The 25,768-nt window shown below is 33.3% G+C and overlaps 1 protein-coding gene across 2 annotated transcripts in view; it reads left to right on the top strand.

The window, feature by feature from the left end:
• The first annotated feature begins 5,424 nt into the window (after nucleotides 1–5,424).
• The window catches only part of LOC106458538 (protein FAM204A-like), a 22,786-nt gene continuing 2,442 nt past the window's right edge, over nucleotides 5,425–25,768 (top strand). The window contains exons 1-4 of one of the 2 annotated variants that reach the window (XM_013918057.2): nucleotides 5,425–5,795; nucleotides 18,110–18,261; nucleotides 18,350–18,464; nucleotides 24,143–24,232. In XM_013918057.2, the coding sequence (XP_013773511.1) occupies nucleotides 5,436–5,795; nucleotides 18,110–18,261; nucleotides 18,350–18,464; nucleotides 24,143–24,232 (717 nt within the window). In that variant the 5' untranslated portion in view covers nucleotides 5,425–5,435. The remainder of the gene's footprint in view (nucleotides 5,796–18,109; nucleotides 18,262–18,349; nucleotides 18,465–24,142; nucleotides 24,233–25,768) is intronic. The other variant, XM_022384782.1, reaches the window with a different exon arrangement.

Genomic DNA, 25,768 nt, shown 5'->3' with positions numbered 1-25,768 from the left:
CCCTGCCTACTACGGCTATTGAAACCTGAATCTCAGCAACAAAATCATAAGCATGCTGACTTACTGCTGAACCACTGGGGACGAGACAATAGAAGCTGCATAGCATTACATCAGTAAAGATATTGAGAAGGAATTGATTACCTGAATGGGAAATAACATCCTTCAGGTTATTATTGAAAAGGTTAATCAAGCAAAGTATTTTGGTCTGATCACGGACAGTACACCAGACACCAGCCACAATGAGCATCTGTCAATTACACTATATGTTGTTGATTGTGAATTATTGGTTGGTGCATCAATTTTAGAAAATATTAATTGTTTTCTTCCGGTTGTGAAGTACTGAGCTATAACAATGGAATGTATAAAAGGGTAAAAGGCAGGATGTACAACGAAAAGTACTGGACATTCTGTTTATGCCTTTTGGTAATTACAATCTATATGTGGTTGTACTGGATGCTGTTAAACCATCTGTGTTATCTGTAACACTTTTGTTTGTGCTACAGCATATTTTTGTTATCTTCTATTCTTCTTCTCAGCACTTGTACATTCTTAAACAGCATGTTACCAAGCTACTGCTCAAACAACTTTCAGGCACTCAATGGGAGTGCCTAATTGAAAACGTTAAATTGCTTCAATACCAATTCAGGGAAGTGCATGGTGTCATCGATGCACAGATAGATAAAGCTACTCAGGAAAAGAACAGTGCAACTGCAGAGAGGCATGGAGCCTCATACAAGAGATCTCTTCAGGGCACTTCTTAGTGTGTCTTGTATTATGGCACAGTATTTTGCTTCAAATCAGTCATTCACGCAAACTGCTTCAGGACCTTCAATGTATCAATGAACACCCTTAAAATGGAATTACACAGTGCTTAAATATCTACAATGTTATACCTCTTTTTTGCGATATTCATATCCCAGGTAGTAGACAATCAAATATTTCTTTTTGTGTATATTTGAGACAAAACTGCTCCCACTGCAAAATCACTAGCATCTGTGTGTAAAATGAATGGACCTTCCAGAGATAGATATGATGGTACAGAAGTAGTGGTCAACTCCTTCATTTTGTTGAATGCTTATTCACAACTCTTCTCTTGCTGGAACTTTTCATCCACTTTTTGTTTGTATCACTTCCTTTTCTTTCTTTGTACCTGACGGTAATTTATTATATTTCTTTACTAAATCGGATCTAGCTTTTGTAACTGTAAAACCAGTGTCAATCAAAATACTACAAGACTTCCCGTTGTTACGTCTCTGTATGTTTGTTAATTTTTCTACGATACAAGTCCTTTCTTAAATAAAACTTGTTTATTCTTCCTCAATACAACTTTGCAATACACTTAAATTTCACAGTTACACACATTATAGTTCACAACAATTCACTCACTTTCTACCGCGCTTGACTCAATTGTCCATCTCTATCTCCGCCTGTCAGCAACTATAGTTCCGATCTCTGTATCTGCTATCCTCGGTTCCCGCCGACCGTAACTGCTGTACTTGGTTCCCACTCTCTCCCTTTCTCTCTCCTCCCTCTCTCTCTCTGTCTAGCGCACTTATATACGATAATACCGCCTCTTCTAGAATCTTCTAGGCTCTCAACACGTGCTACCAGCGTCACTTGACTTTCGCTGTCGTAACACACTAGCGTTTATCGCGAATCTTCTGGAATACTCGTCACGTAACCCTCGCTGTCGTAACACCGTCAATAAACCCGTGGACTTGTAGACTGATTTCATTAAACAATCAAATTCTTATTTCGTTTGAGGCAGATAAGGGTATTCTCAACTGAACTTTGCTCCATAAGTCTAGCTAATGTTTATTTTCCAATGACTAGTCAGCCCTTGGTTGTTCATTCAACCTGGTTAGGCTCAAAGATGTATCTTTGAAGTATTGTCTCCTTGGTATCTTAATAACTGTTAATTTCTCACAATCTAGATTGTAATGATAAGGTTTACCACATCTAAAATAGTTACTTCTTTCTAGTATCTGTTAGGAGGAGTTCATATTCCATACAAGCTTTTGCCTGCAGTTTCTGACAATATGTCCTCTCAAGTTACACTTTAAACACTTATTTTCTTGAAGTATAATCTCTCTATTCTGTTTAAATAGTTATCTGACTAATATTTTTAGTTCCTCTAAACTTTCATCAGGATGAGTTGATGTTTCAACACTATTCAATCTGATGATCCTCTAAAATCGAATGGGTATCTTTATTTATTCATCTGCAATTTATTGGATTCTATTTCCTCCTCTAACTGCAGAGCTTCCTTTAAAAACGTACACCTACTTTTCTTCAACCTAATTCTCACATTTTCCTTTGTTATGGCATTTATAAATTGGTCACATGACAACAAATCCATCTTTTCAGGAGAAGCGTCTGGGTAAGTAATTGTACAAGCCTTTATAAAACCTTCTGCAAGTTCTTTTAAGGTTTCTTCTTTAAACCATATCCTATTCCAAAACACTTCTCTGGATACTTCCTTTTAATGCAACACTCTGAACATCTTGGATAAGATGGCTACCAATAATTGATGGTTGTTATGGATCTCAGCTGGAAGGTTACTTAATGTTATACAAACTGGTCCTTTCATGAAATACCTACTTACAAAAGAAGTAGGTCGTAGTGTTTTGTAAGTAGGTATGCAACTCTTGTGAAAGCAAGATGGATGTCTTGTTCACTACTTCAGCTCTTCACCCTGGAAATGTTCTCGAATTGAGCCTGATATGACTCCATGATACTTTTCGCATCATTGTTTGTTGGTTGCTTGATCGGCTGATGTTGGACTAGCCAGTTAAATTCTGGGAGTATATTTGGTAATGTCATGGATGGAGAAGTCCAGGAAGGTCTTTTAGTAACAATTAACACAACGGTAGTGGCAATAGGTGTAGACCAATCAAATTCTTCTATTCCTATTCTATATGTGGTAGTATATATTTTTTGGAACTGTTGAGAAAATGCAGAAATAAGTGTGATTGGTTTAATCTTTGCATTTATTAATTCGTTTTCCGTGATCCTTTATTCTATCACTGTTGTTTTTCCTACTCCAATAATGATCTTTCCTGCTTTGCTTTTGACTTCACTGCTGTTTTTTTGTTACTCACTTTTGACTTCATTGATATTCATTTGCATTTCTTTAAACTTGTCAATGTAATCCGCTGTACACTTCCTGTAACTTTATCGACCTTGTTTTAATGAGATTATTTTTTTATTTTAATTCTTCATATTTATCTTTCTTTTAGATCTTCTCTTAAATATATGTTTCATTTTCCTTGACCATCTTTCAATTTTCTATAAATTCCTTTTTGGTCTTCTTTTAATTCTGTATCCCTTTTTCATCAAACAAATTAATTTACTTGTACAAATTAACCGCAATGGCTAACACACTGACTGGCTCAACTTTTTATCTTGAAATGCCTCTATCCACTTCACGACTATTTTGTATTTATATTATTGACGTCACATCCTTAAAATTTGCTAGGTATTCTATTTCCTATAACTAACAAATTACTATGTCAACAATATAGCTTACAACAATTATATTGAGCTCCTATAACAAAAACAATTTTTTGGTTGATTATCTGTACCAATGTTAAGTTCAAATAGTGAGCACGTGCCATTTTGTACATGGTTTTATATTACATTAAGGTCTTGGTTACAGAAGCATTACTAGAAAAGGTAAAACTCCGAATGCCCAGATGATCCCTTGTGAGTTTCTTATGTTTTATTCTCTAAAATAATGCATAATTATGATTACAAAATGTTGTTAAAAAAGTGTTTCATCATTTGTATGTAAACAGTCTAGTAGTGAAAGTTATCAAATACACATAGAGTAGCTACACTTTAGCCTCTGTCCTTGGCTTCTAACAAGTGTAATGCTGGTTCTATTCTTCTTATGTTTTAATAACGTTACTGATAAAGTTTGGTGCGAATTTGAGTTTTAAATTAAATGTCTTTGCTTTGTGAATAATGTTGTCATTTTCAATTAAATGTTAGGAGATTGTTCTTTTTTCAGGGATGGTTGTATTGAAAATAAATGGAGTTGAAGTCATAAATATTTATAAACATGTGCCTTAACTCTGTTCATTTATTACATTTTCAACTACACCTTGTTAAGTCTAATGAGTGTTCAAACACTTTTACACGAGGTAGCATTGACGTATAATAAGTATAATTCAACAAATAATATTTAATCAGGACAAATATACTGAGCAGGTAAAAGTTTGGAGATGACTTGGATGAGTAATGAAGAAAACTTTATGAGAAATGTAAACCGTTTCGACAAGATTATGTCATCCTCAGGTAGAAGTAATTCACAGAGACAGTGAATATATATGTACAGTATGGAACAAACCCGTCAAATGACCGGAGATTGCTTAATAGCTTAGTATAGGTATCCCGTAGTACGGCTGTTTTGTTCAATCAAGACACACTCTAGTGTGTCGTGCTTCCAAAACAAACTGCAGGACACACTGTGTGTTACAGGAGTGATAGTTTAGCGATTTTCCACTTTCCATAGCTCTGACTGTGGTAATCCAAATTCTCACATATTTTCAGTTTATGTGCTATACTGGACCCTTACTTCATGTACTAAATGTCAAGGCAATTCATTACGAAATACGAGAAATATAAAACCCCCAAATATTTTTCAGTTACAGTGGATTCTACTCCAGACGTCAGCCATGTAGACCAGCTGACATGTGAGTTGCGGTACTTAGAAGAAGACACACCAGTCGAACGTTTCATGTGTTTTCTCGATAGTATTGGTCACAAAGGGCAAGATCAGGCGACTGCTCTGCTTAAATTTCTTGAGAATGTTGGTATCGACATAGCAAACTTCCGGGGCCAATCATATGACAATGCATCTAATATGAGTAGCAAGTACAATGGGATGCAAGCAATAATTCGTCAGAAATATCCTCTGGCAGTATTTGTATCTTGTGCTACACATTCCCTGAATTTGGTGGGTCATGCCGTAGTTGGTGGATTTCACCCAGCGATCACATACTTCAATTATATGTATTCTTGACAAGTTCAACTTCACATTTTGCTCATTTAATGGATGCACTGAGACCAAAAGGATTATATATCCCCAAAAGTTTGAGTAACACACGTTGGTCGGCTCATGCAGATGCCACGAGAGCTATATATGAAGGTTACAACAAGATAGCTGATGTCATAGACAACATTGATAATGATGCGAGCCAAAAGGGTGAGACCAGAAATATTTTAGCAAAATTAATATTAAACTGTGAACCAATTAATGAGATATCAACCAGTGATTCGTTCTAAAATCCCTCTCAATGGAAATTAATAACCTGAAAAATTAAGACAACAAGAAATCATTTAATAAAACCAAAACAAAAATAACTTTAAATAGTTTTGGAATATATATCTATATTTCGTGTCCACAAGATGTCATTTTGTTATACATTGCAATGGCCGAAATTGGAAGTAATGAGTGCGTTAATGATATTACTAGTGAGAGTGAGTTAGACTTTGAGGAAGTTGATATATGGAAGCCACGTGGGCCTACGCTAAAAGGTAGAAAAGAAACTAAAGTGACATCTAAATATTTGTGTGAAGTTGGCAAGAACAACATTAGTATTAATATCCACGAATCAAGACCTGAAAATAAAATTCATCAAGAAGAAAAAAATACGTTGTTGAATATAGGTAAAACCGAAAGTGATAGTGATTCATGCGTTGTTGTAAGCGAAGGTATCGAGAAACCTAGTGAAAACAACTTCATTGTCTCTGCGTTAAGAGATAATACGAAATTTGTAGAAATTGAAGAGGTACATGGCTTTTATTCTAGATAAATATATAATGAGTTTCTTAAACTTTAAACGGGAAACTTGTTAACTTTTCATGACTACTACTAGTAATGTTCTATTTTGTTATAACTTGTACTAACAAGTAACAGTGTAACATGATAAAATAGATTATATCTAAAATGTGGCTGAGTGAGAGAAAGCAAAAAGCTGTTATTAAACTTAAATTAATTGAGTCCTGTTAAAATTGACCTTTGTGCAATATTACTATTATTACTTATTTAAGGGTGTGCCTTAGGTTCAGTGGTTGCCTTTGCATACTTTTAAGTTTTACTAATTTTGTAACTACCTTATTTAGATTAATCATTTTAATGATATTGTTACGCCTCCGTTCGTTAGTTAATTTTCCGTATATTCATTCCGACGAAACTTTACCGATAGAAGTCCTTTCTTAAATAAAACTGGTTTATTCTTTCTGAATACAACTTTGCAATACACTTAATTTCCACAGTCACGCTATAACAAACGCTATAATTCGCAACGAACGTCTCACGTGCACAACTCAACAATACTCTGTCCGCAGTTCAATTACACATTGTTCCCGTCGCTTCTTGGCTGGTCTTATATATACAAGACTACCCCATATCTAGTAGTCTCCCGACGCTTCATGAACGTTCTACAAACGCGTGGCGTGTTACTAGCATCATGTGACCTCCACTGTCGTAACACTATTGATAAGGTAATAATTAGTAAATTAGTAAAGTTAATTTATGGATAACAATAAATCATTTGGCTCTTGAAAGTTCAAGGTTGCCCTTGCACACCAACCCTTGAGAAAATGTAGAAACTTAATCCCCTTCCTGTATTTTTCTGGAAATATCAATTCCCCTTACTAATGACATTGAGATTTAAATTCATCAGTTATTTCTACTTCTAGCTGTAATGTTGAAGTACAACAGAATGGCTTGGATCAATTGTTAAGTTGCTATCAAATGACCTTTAAATTTAATAATGCATTTGGTTATCAAAATCATAATTTGGATCACACAAATAATGTAGATGAGAACATACTCAATAGCATGACTGGGTCTGGAAAAAAGAATCTTAGCATGGTGATGGATGAGTCAGATAAGCCATTGAGGCAATGCTCTGTTGCTAGTTGTAAATCTAATAAAATTTTAGAGTGTATGTATAGACGTCCTGATCACAAGTCAAAATTGAGAACTATTTCTATACAAATCAGTAGTTAGGCCTCACTTGGAATACTTTTTACAGTTTTGGTCTTATATGTAAATTAAGAAAGGATTGTCAGGTTTGGAATATGGGCTGGGATTCTTGTTGGTAATATATGTCAACAAAAATTGATTTTACTATTGGTTAACAAAGTTGTATCCAAAGCTTTGAATAATTCTCTTTCTTGTGAAAAGTCCACACAGGCTAGTTCAGTTATTTTATAACTCAAATGACAAGACGAATTGTGTTTCTCTACTCTGTTTCTTACTGTACAATCTGCGATAGATTCACTTACATTACCCCATGGGTTACCACAGTTGTATCCAGAACTTTAAGTAACTATCTACTTTCTTTCAAATTCCACATAGGTGGGTTCAATTACTTTAGAACATTTTTTGACAAGACAAATTATTCTATATAATCCCATTATTACAATAGCACTGTGAAACTCATATTAAATATTGCCCGTTATGGCTAAACAAACAATCACATAGTGTACCTTTAGTTTCAGTAACTTAAAGTTTTCTGATTTAGCATGCACTCACTTGGTTGCCTATATATATATATATAAACTATGAGATGCTATGATGTAACAATACTCACTTAAGGCAATGAGAAAAATACAGAAGCTTTGAGTAATGTAATGTCAAATTACAACAGTTCAACTACACAGACGACATATGACTCTTACCAACTTGTGTAACAATATCATAACTGTTGCCTTTAAAATAATTACTTTTAACACTCTTGTTATGAAAACTAAATAATCATTAAATATTGGATACTAAATGAACTAAATAATAACTCTCACACAGAACAGTCTTGTATATCCCACAAGGATATTGACTTATTTGAAAGGGTTCAGAGGAGAGCTTCTGAGATGATTTCATGGGTGTAATTACAATTTTATCAATTTATGGGGATAAGTTAAGATACCTTATTTTCTCTTGAGAAAAGAAGAGTAAGAATTGATCTTATTGAAGTTTACAATATTATAACAATAAGGGACTATTTTGCATCTCAAGGCTGTTTTTGTATTTGTGACTCTGATCTCTTTTATTTTGTTGTATTCATAAGATATTGGATAAGAAGACACTTTTGATGTTTGTAATAGGCAGGTTATACTCCAGTTAAGACAGTTTTATTTTCTAACAGGGTGATTAGCTTATGGAATGAGTTGCTGTTGCAGTAGTAGAGGCTGGTGCTTTACAAGAGTTTAAGTGATTATATTATTTATACTTAAGTACCTTGAATTTTTAATTATTTATGAATTTTGTTGGATAGCTACATGCCACTTTGCTTATGTTATTTTCTACATAAATTACATTAGCTACATAAATCGTATATTTTTGCCTGTTTTACTTTAAATTAGTGAACTTTAGAACTTTTGAGTAGACTGCTATAGGTAGTCTTATTAGTATTAAATGTTGAAAAATGGGTGTATACCATGTTGCAATATTAAAGATTTTAATAGGAGATAGATTTTGACTTCAGGAATTTTCTTCTTGCTTCATCTCTGGAGGGAATTCCCTAGATTAGGTCAAACAATGGCAGCTATAGAACCAGTATTATTCAACATGTCGTAAGGCTTCCCATTAATGAACCTGTTGATTCATGGAATGCTTTCTTTTAATTATCATATTTCTTATCTCAGTTGGATCAGATCATCACTTAGATTTTTATTAATGGTTGATTCACTACAGTCTTGACTGTAACATCCATACCACACTTATAGTAGTTTTCTTTTTCTGTCACCCTTCAGTAGTAGTTTCTTTTGTCTGTGGTTCCTTGTGGTATGTCATTTTAAGGAGTAGTTGAAAGACCTTCTGTCTCAAAGTTAATTTCTTCCATTCTGAGTAAATGGTTGTCTTATTGATATTTTGAAATTTTCTAGACATTCATAAGAGGAAGTTGATTTTTCTACACTGTTTGGGTCTGGTGATCTCAATTATTGGATGGTGTCTTTAGTTATATCTTTGCAACGTTAATAGATGTAAGTTCCATAATCAAGTGGACAGTTTCCTTTAAAGATATACAACTTCTTTGCTTAATCTAAGTTGCATATCCTCATTACAGTGGCATCAATGAATTTGTCACATTCCAACAAATCCATCTTTTCTTGTGGAGCATTTAAATAAGGTAATTGAGCAAGTCTTTCCACTTCTTCACAGGTCTATCTAATCGATGGGATAGCCATAAGTGTTTGGTACTTGTTATGATTTTCAGTTTAAAGGTTTCTCAAGCTGGCTAAAGCTTATTCTTGTAAGTGTGCAGCTAGATTAAAAGTGTGCCTGATATGTCTCTCATGGTACCTTTCTGTGTGTGTGTGTGTGTAAAGTGATGAAGTGGTGTAGCTGGAGTAGTCCAGGAGAGTTAGGCAGTTATAGGTGGCACAACAGGAGTACTAACAGGTGTAGACCAAATGGGTTATCCTATTTCATGTTGCATAGTTAATGATGTTTGAAATTGGAATGCTTGAGAAGATGCAGAGAGAGGTGTGGCTGGTTTGATCCTTGTATTGGCCAGTTTAATTTCCAGGTATTTGAATGTGGTGTTAATGTCATTTTTTTTTACATTGATGAGATTTGTTACAATACTTTTATACATTGTCAATGACTTCTTGAATCTTATTATTAACTTTCTGTAAATTTCATATAGCTTCTTCTGTCTTGTTGTGATGATACTTCTGTATATATCCTTTAATTTTTCAACCAGGATTTGAACACAGTCATGGTGATAGAATTCAAGGACTTTTCAAAGCTTCAACTGCTATTTCAAGGACTCCCAACAATTGACATTCTTGAAAATTTTGATCTTCCACAATTCACAGGATCAACAACATTACATTTTGATGGTTTCTTGCAGAAATAAATTATGCAAAAGAACTGGAAGATATTCTGAAATTGCTCTCACTTGGTGCACTTTCACCTATGATGTACAGATCAATTACTTTATTATAAGCAGCACAACATGTCTTGTATCGACATCCATTGTGTTTTCTGACCCAATTTTTGAAATTATCATGGTCTGACCATTTCCTATTGAATATGAATGTCTATGTGATGAAATACTGGATGATATGGCATTCTAATAATGCTTTGAGGTGGCTTGAATGGGTAATGAAGAAAAACTTTATTATAAGTTTAACATAACAGGAAATGTACAACGTTTTGACAAGGTTTTGTCATCATCAGATTGAAACCTTATCAAAACGTTGTACATCTGCTGTTATGTTAAACTTATATTAAAGTTTTTCGTCATTACTCATTCAAGCCATCTCCAAGCATTATTAGTCTCAAAATGGGTTCCTTGTCATCGAATATGGCATTATATTTGTGACAATAGGCTTATATCATATGGCACATATTTTCTGAAAAGAACATACATTTTCCACTACTCAATGATTTGCTTTACACTTGAAACATCACACTTATGTTGCAAAATCATGTTACTAAAATGGTTGTATAATGGGGAAAAAATTACAAAAAAATCACACTTCTGGGGAATCATGCAAGAGTTGAATGGAGTGCCACTGGCAAAGACAGAGACTCTGACTGACAGTGAGAAAAAATGGATGATTGACCCAGTATTGATTCTTAATTGAATATAGAAAAAAAAAAGGACACACTATGACAAAAATGTTCTACAATACTTCAGTTTAGTAATTTTTAAAGCAATTTTATTAAACTTTAAGGACTTCTAAAGCTCCATATGAACCCTGTCAACATTTTATTTGACTTTTCTAACTTAAATGTGTGCACTCTCTGTCATGTCCTTCATGGAATGTATTTTGATTGCAATTGATCTGTGAATCTTATGCTTCATTTTGGTAATTTCTTCCTTAATTTTTCCTCTCAGTCTGCTTGATCTTTTAATTTTCTGTCTCTCTCATCTAATTTTTTGTCCTTTTCTTCTTGATCCTCTGTTAATTTCCTGTCTTTTTTTCTTGAGATCTTCTTTTAATTTTCTTTTTTTTTATCTTGGTCTTCTTTCCACTGGTTTTTTTATTTTCAGCATATTTTAAATCTCACTTCAAGTATGTGCCTTCATCATGAAATTTATTCTTTTTTTTACCAAAATAATTCCGTTCTTGACACTAGTGTTGTAATGGTTTTGGTTGTTCATTTTCTATTGGATTATTAAGTAAAAAAAGAACAATTTAAAGTCCAATCCACTTAACAAAAATATTTTATTTCCAGAACTTTAAGTTTCATGGTTAATATTGCTAGTGTTCACTGATAGGCCCTAAATTTGTAAATAAATTACTGAAAATTACACTTCCATGCTAATTTTCTATCTGTTTCTTCATCAAGACATGAACTTAATATTCACAGCACTGAAACTAATTAACTGGACAAAACTGGCTGACAGTACCAAACTAACTAACTAAATTATGCATTGATCAACATTAGCTGACCAATAAAGTCAGTCAATAATTCACTTTAATAAACTCATTAACTAACTTGGACCTAACTGACTTTTTATATGGCTGAAATTGTTTCCTAAACTTTGTATAAAGTTCCAGACATTAAGGTCGTGGCCATCATACTTCAAGGTTCCTCCAGTTAAACAACAATCCAATTTATAGAAACACATGGATTAAATATAGAAGCTATTAGAATACTATTTCTCTGAAAGACTTGGAAAAAGGGAGAACAGTATGCACTATGCTGATGATAATAATATTATCAACCTTAATTGTGATCAATAACTCCTATTTGACACATTTAAAATTGTCTCAAATATTTGAAGCTATTATTAAAAACATCAGCTTGGTAATTTCAGAAGTGATTCTCACTATAGCCACTATTCATCACATCTGTAAAATTATAACACAAATGGCACTTTGGACTAGGAACAATGAAAATGTTTTTGAGAGAACAGCATGAAAGTAGATTTGCTAGAATTTAAATCAATTCAAATTTCACCTTAACTACTTTGATGGATCCTCACTTTAACATTTTTAAAGAGCAACAGAACCAAGCAGTGAAACAGAGTTTAATGGAGAAAACAACAACATAACATAATTTTATAATGACATGCAGTTGAAGATATAGTGGAAATGACACAGGCGACATATCACTACTAGCACTGCCATTGAATAAAAGATTATGGCAGGAGACACATAATTCATTTTGGGTTTACAAAAGTGAAGTATATATGGCTTCTGTGACATTAATAGTATTGTTGAAGCACAAAAAATGTTGCTCTTACCAGTTAAATTGATTTCTCTAGCACATTTAAAATGAGAATTTAACTCATTATTATCTATTCAAGATGCACGAAAGACACATTCCCAACTTTTTAATTTTAAGTACTGATCAAGGATAACTGAATAAAAAATCCTGTTGAGAAAGAGAACATTACAGTATGCTTTCAATATATCATAATTGATAAGCTTCATGTGTTATAGTGATATGAGTGTAATTTTATAATAATGTTAAACAAAAAAGACCTAGCCTTACTAAGTAGTTTTTCTGAGATGATACACTCCTTTGCATACAGAAAGCTATCTTCTCTGTGCATATGCCTTAGAAACTTGTATGCCACTAGCCTTTAGGTAACTACCACTTAATCTCACGAGTTTTCTCGTGAATTGCACTACTGTATAAGGATGTTATTATGCAACAAAAGCCCTCCACCCATAAGAGGGTGACACAAACTCCCTGCAACTAGCTCCTTCTATGCCTTTGCACTCATGATCTTTATCCTATTCCTCGACACTGAACACATCAGATTTGTTTTTTCTTTGTTAATTTAACAAGATTTGCAATGTTCAGGGAACTTAGCTTTCATCTTTTTTCTGCAAAATATGAAAACTAGTGACTAATTTCCTCCCACAGGCTGTGTAACAATTATGACTTATAGAGACGCATTCCCTAGGGATGACATGGTAGCCATTGTGAATAGGGTAGTGGGTTACCTTATACTGCCAGGACCTTCATCTGCAGTCACTTCTTCAAGCATTCCTTCCCCTTATTTGTGAGGGGAATGAGGACAAATTTAATTGTTCATTCACCTGGTTAGGCTTTGGAAACTTCTCTTCTTGTTGAAGAGATGTGTAAACTTTCTCACATTCTTTCGCTTTGATTTCTCTGGCATGCACCATTCTTTTTCTCTTCCCTGTGTTATATTCCTCTTGTTCTCTACTTCTTAATTTCAACCCTAACTCATTTCATTTGCTATTCCTGGACGACTTATGTTTCTGCGACATCAAGCATCATCCTTCCTGTCTTTCTAATTGTTATTTTCTCAGTTCTAGTCATTCTGCATCCCCTTTTACAATTGTTACATTTGGGATTGCTCCCTTGCCTGTTGAGGGGCAGCAGACTATTGGCATTGGTTTTGCCTTCCAGTACCCAATACTCCTTTATTTGCTTGATCCATTTTTATTTACACTTCTTTACCTCTCCTCTTTCTCCCTCAAGTCTGAGGCATTCCACCTTGCCCCATAGTATTTTGCAGGTGATTCGCATTTCCATCACAACTCCACTTTGGCCGTTCCACTTACAAATTCCCTACTCACTTGACTCTTTGTTATTGGGGATCTTCTATGAGTTTTTTGCTTGAAGTTTGATGTTTCTGATTGGAGCGAATCATGGGCTGCGGCTGCATGTAATTTGTCCTCTTTTCATACTTTGTTTCCACACTGTTCCCAACCCTACTCTTCATCATTGTACCTTGTTTTAGTCCCCATTTCCCTGTCTTTTGATTCCCAACTTTCTCTTCTTCCCAATGTTAGACTCATTGAGCTCGTCAGTTATGTTTCCATTGTGTTGATTCTCATGAGTACCCAGCTATCACCATTTGAGCTCCTGTGGTCACACTTTTCCATCCACACAGAGGTTTTTCTACTTTTTACCCATGGATTTTGTCTCCAATTCCATTTCCCTCCTCCTTTCTGTCCTTATCTTGTTTTCTTCCTGTTTCCACTCCCATCTATGCCCAACATCTTCAAGTCTGTATTTATCAACACTTCCAACAATTTCTCTATCCCAATCAATATGTTATTCACTTAAGGGGTGTTTTTTAACTTATTCTCAGCTGAGATCAGCCTTTTCCCATCTGCCTGTGAGTTATAGAACTTCTATTCACTTGGATTCATACCTATTGTACTTATTCTGCATGTGTGGTTTAGTGACCATGGCTTTATGGGGACTGCATATCCCTTTCAGTCACATACATATGCACCTTCTCCATTGGTCCTTGCATGATTAGAGGGATACCTCACAAGATTTCTTGACCTTCCAGGCATCATTCTACCTGGTCCTTCCAACCATGTGGGCGGGGTGGCTTTCAACATTGGTCCATCCCTTGCTACTTTCTTCCTAATCATTCTACCATCAGACATCTCCCTTCCCTTTACCAGGCTGTTCTACAGGGTTCATCTATCCGTATGTTTACTGGTTATCGGGCATCTTTGTCTTCAACATTTTGCCTTTTTCAGTGCCACATTACTATTCCTGGATGACTTATGTTTCTGTGACATCAAGCATCACCCTTCCTGTCTTTCTAATTGTTATTTTCTCAGTTATAGTCATTCTGCATCACCTTTTACAATTGTTATATTTGGAATTGTTTCAGTCCTTCCTTACCCTTAGACTCACTTGCTCTGTTCCCATGCCTGACTGGCACCTCGATGTCATCCTGCACACTCTTACATGTGTCTCTTTGAGCCATTGGCAACCTGAAACTTCTACAGCTTTCTCTTCAGACATATTACTCTTACTTCTCACTTGTGGTTGCCTTTGTTCAGATCTTTATGTTAGTGACTCATCCTGTATCCTTTCCATCATCCTTGTATTGTTATTTCTCCAGACCAGTCCTTCCTTCCTCGGTCTTCAGCTGCCTGGAGAGGAGACCTCTACCTTTCTCCTCTCTCTCTCTATCCCTTCCTTCTACTTCACTCTTCTTTGATCATTTGGACCTGGACAGTTTTGTGCCATTCGTTGCTACTTAGCTCATACCTCTCACTTTTGGGGTTTTCATCTTCCACTCTACATTCCCTGGGATTCCTCTTCCTCCAGGGATAAATCTTCTTCCTTTATAGGTAGGGTCTACCAAATTCTTTGATTGGTTTATAGTATACACACTGTTTTTAGACAGATGTGTATATTTTCTTTGATTTATAGCATTTGCTTACAGGATCCCACCAGGTGGCTGGTAGTGCCTCCCAGAGTATACCATCTGTCATAGTTTCATATATATATATATATATACCCACTGTTCAGATGGGGTGTTCTACAAGACCACTTGAGGTATCCTCATGGTATATTCTGATATCTCTATACTGTCTGATCCAGACCATACCTATTCCATCGACTATCATGGAAAAAGCCAGCACCAGGAGGTGCTCTGCCTGCTTTCCTGGCTCATGCTTGCTGACTTTTAAAAATAGCTTTATGTAGTCATCTGTTGAACTGTCTCCAGTAAAAGACCTTTCCAGCTGAAACAAGACTGATGGGGATCTGGGCCTTTTCTCTGGGTCTCTCCTTCACAAATTCATTCTCCCTTTTTCTTCAAGTTAAGCAAGAGAGACCCTTACCACTTACCAGTTTTTAGTTGCTGAGGTGGTGGACCATGAAGAACCCTCACTGATTGGTACCTAACCACTGGGGTGCCAATCAGTGGGAAGTGGGGTGGTGGTGACACTGATATTGTAGCACAGGTCACCCTTCATATAATTATACCAGCAATGTGCCAGAAGCACTTCATAGTATACTGTGCCCTCTTGCTGTGGTCTTCATCTGTTCAGTAGAGTTGAGGTGAGCACACACCATACATATGTGCCCTTTTCTTGCAGCCTATGCTGTCTAGTTGAATTAACGTGTGCATGCTTAATATTACATGTATTTCTGTGCCCTCCTCCCATGAGCTGGTATTGGTTCAAGAGTTTCCCAGTAGAGTTGAGACAAGTATGCACTTTTAATCTTTGTGCCCTCCTCCCATAGCCAGTGTCAGTCCAATAAGTGTGATGGTGGAGTTGAGATGTGCACTAGGTAGTCTGAACGTTCCCCAACTATGCTGCACATATTGGCTCTGTTACCTCTTGTGTGCCTTGTCCTTTTTCCACCCATACTCATGATACATGGCATTTGTTTGCCTCTTCCTCCCTTCTACTTTGTACAAAGAGTATACCGTAGAGGAGATGAGATGCTGTCTCCCACAAATGTGCCTCTGTGCACTCTCCATGGGTTTCCTGTAGGTGTTTTTTGAAGGGAGCTCATCTAGGTAAATTTTGCACCGGTCACTCTACAATATCAACGTGGGATTCTAGATTTTTGTGTGAAACAATGTGTATCATTTTGGAAGTTAACATTTTCCTTAGCTGAAAGATGCATTTCTGATACATGTTCATCACCTCACACACTTCCTCCCTGCTTATGGTGCAACTTAGTATTCCTTGCAAAAGCATAGGAGCTAGTGTGAAGGGAGGTTGTGTCACCCTCCTGTTGCTTTTGCTGCATAATAACATCATTATGTAGTAGTGCAATTTACAACAAAATGCATGAGATTAGGTGGGAGTTGCCTAAAGGTTAGTGGGATGCAAATTTCTATGGCAGATGTATGGAGAAGATAGCTCTTTGTAGGAAGAGGTGAGTATCTATCAGAAATACATGTGTTTTATGTTCTCCATGTGACTGCACAATTTTTGATTGTGTTTGATCACCAATTAATATCAGTTTCAAGATCAAGTTTGTACTTGTTTGTTTTTAAGATGTTTCTGTTTCCCGAATTCTACTTTGTTGATATGTATTCAGGTTTCTTATGGCAGTTGATAATTTTCCCACCATAAGTAGACAGCAGTTATAACATTAGGCCCCAGTCTCAGGTTTCACAATGCCTGCTGAGGAAGCACAGACTTTTGCTCATGGAAGTTTGTATCTTACGTTTGGCTGGTGATTTTTCCTTTTAAGATGGGTATTGTTTTTTTCCCAGGAGATCTGTGGTAAATTTTACAGTAGATATACCCATGTTCAATGGGTTTATATGAGCTCATGTGTATGAATCTAATTTCTGCACTTGATAATTTATGTCATTCGTGTCTTCTCTGATCAGTCTTATTTAAGTTTACCATCTAGGTTACTTTAGTTTACAACTTGTGTTTAGTTTGTTTCTTGTGTTAATTTGGTTTAATATTTTACAATTTTTCACTGTTGATGTTATTTAGTTACACATTCTTTTTTTTATATCTTTACTGCTAGTCACATCTAATTGGGGATAAATTTTGAGTCAACCTTTGTTTTTGTTAACTGGGTGCCTTTTTATTCCCATGTTCTTTAGGGTAAGTTTCTTTTTTGTTTCCTTTGTCTTATTGTTTCTTTGAGTTGACTTATACGTTCTATGTTTAAGGGTCGTTTATCTTATCAGTCCCTTTATTTCTAACAGGTACTTACCTCCTCTCACTCACTTCCCATCCTTCCTCCCCACTGATTTTCTGGTGTTTTCAAGTTTGTATATGCCAATTCTCGAAAGTGAGGATTGTGTTGCAAGGGTAGATGGTGCTACAGACTGATACAGATTAAGATTATTTGATTAATTTTAAGTTTTTAATATTCACTTACCATGTTTAAAATTATTTAAAATCATTTTAGTAAGAATTCTTTGACATAAGAAAGCAGGTGTTTTGGAAATTATCAATATTAAACAGGTATTATTCTACATTAAAAAGTTGCTAGTTATTTGACTTTCTGTATATTAGTTTATTTATAACATCCTACTCCTTGTTTGTATATAGTAGATTATAGTTTACACCATTCCATATAAAAAGTTATGAAAACTTCAATCACTCAGCTGCTGAATAACTACTAGTATTTGGCAAAATGATTTAAAATTTGTTAAAACCATGGTGAATTTTTTTATCAAATCTGGATCAGTTGATTTGCATATTTAGACTTAGTGAATTTGTGACAATTAGTGTAGAAGTGAGAGCTAGAAAATTATTTCAAATAAAAGTATCTTAAGAAATAGATATACTGTTAAGAACTTTAATGGAATAATTTCTGTATATTTGTTGCACTTTTGAAAAAATCGTAACTTTTTCGTTACTAATTACACTTATGTCCTAGAAACCTGAAATATAGTATATTTTATGTTATATATAGAAGTTTGATCAACTACAACAAAAATCAATAGAAATGAAGAAAAAGGTGACTGAGAGACAGATGAAAACAGAGCGACGCAGAGCCAGTAAACTAATAAAAAGAGCTTTAAAAGACAAGACCATAAGGGATATTGTGGAGAAAGATGTGGTGAAGTATGTTTTTATTCAGAAGTTACTTACTTTATTATTAAATCTAATTTGTGAATTAACTATTTGATAACTTTATTTTTTCCTATTTTAGGGATGATATGAATAGTAAGAATCAAGCAGCAGACGAATGGAAAGGTTTGAAGCCCTTTCTCACTATAAATGATCATCTAACAGGTCATGTGTCACATGGAAATCTTGGGCCAAAGGTACGTGTAAGAGAAAACACTAAAATACTAAACTTCAGATATTTAACCAGAAGACTGTTTTATGATAAGAAATTTGGTATTATGCAAAGTGAAGAAGGTTCTGATAATGACTGAGGAACATCTGAAAGATCAAGATGACAGAAGGCCATTCAGCCATCCAAAGTCTCCCCAGTTAATCAAATAACCAGTATAAATAAAATATCCAGTGCATCTCTTTGTATCCTTATACACAATAGTTCTGCTGAAAAATTAAGTCTGGATCTGGGTTTCCAAAGCTTAAATACATTATCCCAAATTTCCAAACTATCATTTCAATGATTGAACATATCACTCACAAGCAGATTATCGAACTTTAAACACCTGAATTAATTCACCTCTAATTCTTCTGTGATATAAGGAAAGCAAGTATAAATGCTTATGTTTCTCTTTGTTTAATTTCTTTTTACTGAGGTTACATTCTAGTAGCTTATTTGTGCATTTTGTTTTCCGGCTTATTGACTTCTTTCCTGTAGTAATATAACCAAAACCAGCACCTTATACAGTAAATAATTGTTAGCACTTTATTAGCTTTATTCACTAGGACTAAGTTTTTCAAATTTTGTTAAACATTTCCAAATGTTTTTTATATTATATATGCAGATTCAAAACAGAATTCAGCATAATAGACCTATATTTTCACTGCTTCTTACTTGACCCCTCTTTTTTTAAATTAGGGAACACCTTAGAAATTTTCTGATTCTTTGTAATTTCTCTGATGTGAGGTGACTTCTGAAGAATGACAGTTGAAAACTCCTCCATGCTAAGCTTTTTTTAAAGTTGTAGGATAAATACTACCTGAATCTGATACTTTACTCTCTGGCAATCTTCCTAAACATCTTTTTTCTTAACCTAAAAAATTTTAAAAAATTACCCTTTACATTTAAATACATTTATTAGACTAGAAATCTTCTCTTATGCTTCATCAGTAAAAGTATTAATGAAAAAGTTGAGAACTTCATCAAAGTTTTTCCTTTTTATTAAAGTTCCCATTGGAATGTTTCTAGACTGATATTATACTTGACTGTTGTCTAACAGTTTATGTAAGCTAAGATGCTTCTAAAAGACAGCATCTTTCTTTGAGTTAATGTTTGTATTGGTAAAATTCATTATATTTTATTTTACTATTCATGTTCTATTGTGCTTTTTTTAGTTTATTAATAATTTAATTCAACTGTTTGAATGAAGTATACTCCTTAGTAGTAAATCTGTTCAGTTTCTGCAGCTACATAACATCTATTCAGCTTCATATTTTCTTGTAGTTTCTTCTAAAATGAAGAAAACAGTCCTTAGTAACTCAACACCAAGTTTTCTTACAAAAATCAAGGGTAATGATATTATGCTTTTTAATAGTAAAGTGTGCTTTTGTACATCAACATTTTTAATCTTATCCTCCTCAGCTCTAGAACAGGGTCTATGTAGGTCTTTTGCATGAAATATGTCATTCTGAAAAGTAGCAATCTTCCAAAGTTTTATTAAAAATCATTCTCATATAACTGTGTTATTTGATAGCATAACTATTCTCCCTTTGACATTTCTGTCATTTTGAATGCCCTGATCAAAATTGTTGTAGGAAATCGTAACAACTTAATTTTTTTTTTCAGTGATCTTAACCCAATAATTAAAGACATTTTTGTTTTCATAAGCTTTCAGAGCACTTGTTACAAAGGAAACACCACCTTCCTCTCTGTTAAATGTATTTTTAATGTCCTAATGGAAGACTTTCTAAACTGATGTATTTTTATTTTTAATTTAACCAAGACTTGTAGAATGATATTTAATATATTTAACATGCTAATCACAATCAGTCCTTACTTGTACCAACTTAGTGTGAATTTACTCATATAACAAGACTGTGCTTGCCATCATTTACTCTTTAAGGATAATTTAATTGCTCTAAGCTTTGCAAAATCCAAGAAATATTCTTTATCCATCAAATGTAGCTTAAAAGATCCTTAATAGTCACTTAATAAATGCTCTATTTACCACCATTTTTAAGAAAGTTTACCATACAGACACCTCTACCTTTAAACCTATCTCACTGGTCTCACCACTTTATATATCCATTACAACATATTTACAGTAATGGCTCCTATCATTCTTTTACCATTATCAAACCTTCTTTGACAATGTGACTAAAAAAGAACTGACAGAAGTACTCTGTTATTTCTAGCCATAAAGCTCAATCTTAGTCTTTCTTAGTAACTCCACAGATTTTCCTTTATCATTATCATTTGCTTTGATATGTATCACAAAAAAGAGCATTTTCTTTGGTTTCTGCCATCAGACTATTTGTTCTTTCTACAGTATCCTGAATTTTAACATCTGATAAGCTATATCTTTTATGTGCTTTACCACATCCAACCAATCAGAGAGCACTGAAAATCCCCGCAGTATAAACATCAGAATTTTTCCATCCTCACTCACATCAACAGATGTAGACTCAAATCTGTTTGATACAGTTACACATTATTATCTGCACCTTCTGTTGCATGCCACAGTGAACTACAGTTTCCTTCTCTTCCCTCACAATCTCATAATAATCTTTAAGACTTCTGTCTCCTTACATAAGTCAGTACATTCCTTGACTAATGTGTTTCTCTCACTCTGATCTTCAAAAAGTCTTCCCAGTGCAAATTCACTCCTTTTCATCAAAAAACATACTCATGAAAACTATAGCTTTACCTACTGTTTTTAAAAATATCCCTTTCTGTACATTTTTCCAGAAACTATACCATTTACTCCATTGGTAATAAAAAGCTCAAAAATTAACTCTTTAAAAAAACATTAAACCATACTATATAATTCAAAAGAAAAAAATCAAATAACAACATGGCTATTTGGTTTTGATATACAGTCATTTAATCACCACTAATAACCTAAAATACTTTAGGCATGTGGATAACATGACATACCTCTTATTATTCAGCAGGCTAACTAGCTATTTATTTACTTTTGAATTTCTTTTCATCACCAAAACATGAATTTCAGTGAAGAAGAGATGAGATTGAAGCCTAATCTGTTCTCTGATTTACTACTTCTACTGCTGTAGTCTAAAATTCACATTTTGTTAATGATAGGAAACTCACAAATAAACATAGTTTTTAATTAGAAAAAAATTCGTAATAAATAAATTACGAACTTTAAAACTTGAAAGATAAGATGATAAGAGATGATCACTAAACATAGGATATTTTCTTAAATATTAGTATCTGAAAAAGATAAAACTAGAGAATAAAAAAAAAGTAAACTAATTTATAGATAAATAAAATTAAGGCTATTCATAATGGTAAAGTTTGTGATTTCATGATTAAATTAGTCTATGATATGTATATGATATAAGATTTTTATATTGCATCATAATTTTTATTTACTTCTTTTGACCTCCCTAGTTACTTTTAACCATTAGTTTTTAACAAAAAATAGTTAAAACTGACAATGAACAATTATTGCACATTGATATAAAATATAAATCAATATAGTTAAAATTGCACATTGACATAAAGTACACATTAATATAAGATGGAGTTTTTCCATAACATTAAAAGTATCCAAGTAGAATTAAAGAAAATATCTGATTGTAGATTAAATTTTGTCTCTGAGAATAATTGTTTTAAGCAGACAACTAATAAATCTACATTCAATTTTAAGTAAGAAAAAATAAATTGAAAAACGATAATTTTCCATGTAAGAAAGCTGTATCTGTAAAAATTTTACATGCAGTATGATAAGTGTATTTTTGGACCAACTGCAGGAGATATTATTTTACATTAATTCTAAATTTACCTGTTATTCAAGTAAAATTGTTTGTTAGTTATTATTGTATAAAATGTGGAAGAAACGAAATATGTATGTTTATGAATAAATTTACATAAATATGAATCCGTTATTGATAAGCAGACATTTTTTATAATTGCGTAGTAAATAAATACAAACATTTACAAAAAAACTTTTTTCCCTTTTTTTCTTTCACTTTTGTTTTTGTGTGAAATAACAAAAGACAATAACTTGTGAAAACTATTTTATTTATTTGTTTAAAACTTTATTAAATTGTATGGAATATGCATTTATATAATAGAGGGCATCTCAAATAAAGGTTAGAATTTCAGGAATTACTTAATTTGTATAGCCCATTGTGCAGCTTTGTGCTTAACAACAAAGAAATGAAACCAATAAATAAAAATAATGATCCATGCAAGTTTTGTGTTTTAACAATTGTTTTAAAGTGAATCCATCTTGATTTATGTGTGTGTGTGTGTGTGTGTGTGTATAAACACAATGCCCCCTTTTGGCTCAGCAATAAGTCTGAGTGTTAATGATGCTTTTATACCCATGGTGGGTACAGCACAGATAGTTTATTGTATACCTTTCTGGTGAACAACAAACAAAATATACACATGAAAAAAACAGTCTAGTTACTCTTTCAAAGATGATACTATAGATAATGTAAAATAGGTTTTACACATATACATGCACACATACATTTTCGGTAAAGTTGTTTGAATAGTTTTGTAGTATAAGAGTTATTTAACCTGAAGTTGTATTCTTTCACATCAGAAATAGTTTCTACATCTGCAGTAACTTGATATGTTAGTTGAAACTTCATGTGTAGAAACTATTTTTTATGTAAAAAGACAATTTCAGGCACAAGAGAGTATACTAAAAACATTTATATATATGTGCATATAAATTATAAATATATAGAAGTGTATTTATGTATAAAAACTTAATTTTTCCCAATCAATTACTGAGTAATTTAGACTGTGAATTTTAGGGTTCATGGTTTATGTCTCTGTTATAAATGGGTCATGGCCATAGGTATGTTATAAGAGTGATGGTCAAAACCCATTGTTTGATTTGAGTTGGTAGTGGGTACTGTTAACTAGCTGCCTTCTCTCTAGCCTGTAAAATAGTTCTTGTGTAGCTTTATCTAAATATTAAAAACAAAAGAGTACAGAGAAGAGCTACATTATTTAATTATACAAAACAAACAGTGTGCTGGAAAGTTACAGTAATGATATATAACATAAAAATTTTGATTTGGCTTAAGCACTTGTTGCTGAAGCATAGAAAAACCACAAGTGAATTACTTCAGTTATTCAAAATTATTAGTGTTTAGATAATCTTTGAATAAGAAGTCCCTTTTTATTCCTGGAGAGTACATGTAAGTTTAGTGTGAATAGTGACTTGAACATTAGAGCTAAATAATATAAGCTTTAGACATCTTGTTGTCTGATGATGTTAGGTGTACTGAGGGCTTTGTTTGGTTAATCAGATTTGGTATCAAGATGCAAGATGAGGTGGTGTTGGTTTTTGGAGATAATAGATGAGTTTCATTGGCTAAAGTGGCTTCTGTCACCCTGCTCATTCTCATAAGGATGAAAAATTACAATAGAGCATTCAAGCCATTAAAGTTACCAAATTTAAAGTTTTGTCCACATGTAACTGTTTTACAAAAATGTATTAAAACTATTTTTAATCCCATAATAAAATTAACAAGTATCTGAAAATGTTCATGTTTTATCAGCTTTGAATTTTATGTGTATATGAAGTTAAACAAGAAAATCTGGAAAGGTTTGTTTAACATCATCTATACATGAGAGAGGCTATGTTTAAATTATGTTTTTTTGATTATCTTTTAGACAGAAATTGAGCACCTGGTTGACAAAGCTATTAGTGAAGGTGATTTAAATAAAGCAGAGATGTTGAGTGATCACCTAGCCAATAGACAGGTAATTATGCTTGAAATTCTAATAAAATCATATAGATTACTAAATAACTTTGAATAGGTAATAATGATTTTGGTTACTTATGTTAGACACATTATAACCTTAATTTCTTATCTCATGTAGGCAATTTATATGAGGAATGTCTTGTTGTATGTGATAGCAGATAAAAGCTGAGGATATTAAACAAATCTTAATGAGAAATTCTTAAAGCTTTAAAATTATTGGAAGAACATACTAGATTACAAGCCATAGCAGTCTGGAGAATATGAAATAACTGTCATAAACAATGATTGAAACTAGCTATATTGTTGAATGCACTTGTTTTAATATAAACCAATTATTTGTGCAATAATTAATGAATTATACATTATATTCACTAGGAGTGCATGTTAAACTGGTTTATTATGGCCCATACCCAAGAGGTCTGCATATCATGGTACATTTCTTATGAACTGGTTTTTGACAGTGATTATTTCAATGTACAGTTTTCAAATTTTTCCACAACATTTTATTAAATTTTGAAAATTATTTCATGGTTTTTTGTACAGTTTCTTTTATAAATTTGGCTATTGATAACTATAACATTGTATTTAAAACTACAAACACCCACCATCACTAATGTAAGTGACTTAATTGCATAGGAATTAGAGTATGACTCAGTAGACAAAATGACCTTGGTAAGCAAAGGATTTGTAGAATATATTGCAAAATAGTTACAAATATTCCAATATATTGCAATGTGAAATTTCTTTCAGTGCTCACTCATAATGTTTACAACATATAATTCTAAATTTTCAGACCTGTACTAGTGTATAACGACCTTTTGCAAGCTCTTTATCTCTGATCTTGATCTGAAGTTAAAATTAATACCTTGTACCAAATGATATATATCTCAATTTCCAGACATATCAATAAAGTTCACTGATTATTTAGCTTTTATTGACTCAATACATTCAGCTTTCTTTTTTAAGTAAATGATGTCTTTCCCCTTACAAAATTATTTGAAAGGAAACAGAGCAACAAATAAATTTGAATAACCAATGCTGAAGTAACTGTGATGAATTGCAACTGATCCCACTCTTTGTTGGATTTATTGAAGGGACTTTGGGTAGTATTTCTGGAAAAGTTTGACTGTATTAAGCAATCTGATATGTTAACAAATTTATGCACAATAAAATTTTACTGCAAATCTGTCAGCATCCAATATTATTAAACTTTGTGTATAAACATTAATGACAGATTAAACCTGGAATAAGGTATTGATGATAAAGTGTTATATATATGTAATCTATCAGCATCCATGATTATTAAACTTTATATATAAACATTTAATGATAGAGTACACATGGAATGAGGTGTAAATTATAGTGTTATATATACACCTGGAAAAAAGTTAAGCACCCCCGTGTTTTTTCAAGTGATTCAGATTCAACGTTCTTGTGACTGATTATAAATTACCATTCAATCTAAACGTGTTTATCAAATGAAATTATGCATTATTGGGCACAAGAAAACAAGATTATCACCGTAAAATAACAA

This window comes from Limulus polyphemus, unplaced genomic scaffold, assembly GCF_000517525.1.
Source record: "Limulus polyphemus unplaced genomic scaffold, Limulus_polyphemus-2.1.2 Scaffold482, whole genome shotgun sequence".
NCBI lineage: Eukaryota > Metazoa > Arthropoda > Merostomata > Xiphosura > Limulidae > Limulus > Limulus polyphemus.
This window is presented reverse-complemented; position numbering and strand designations above follow the sequence as displayed.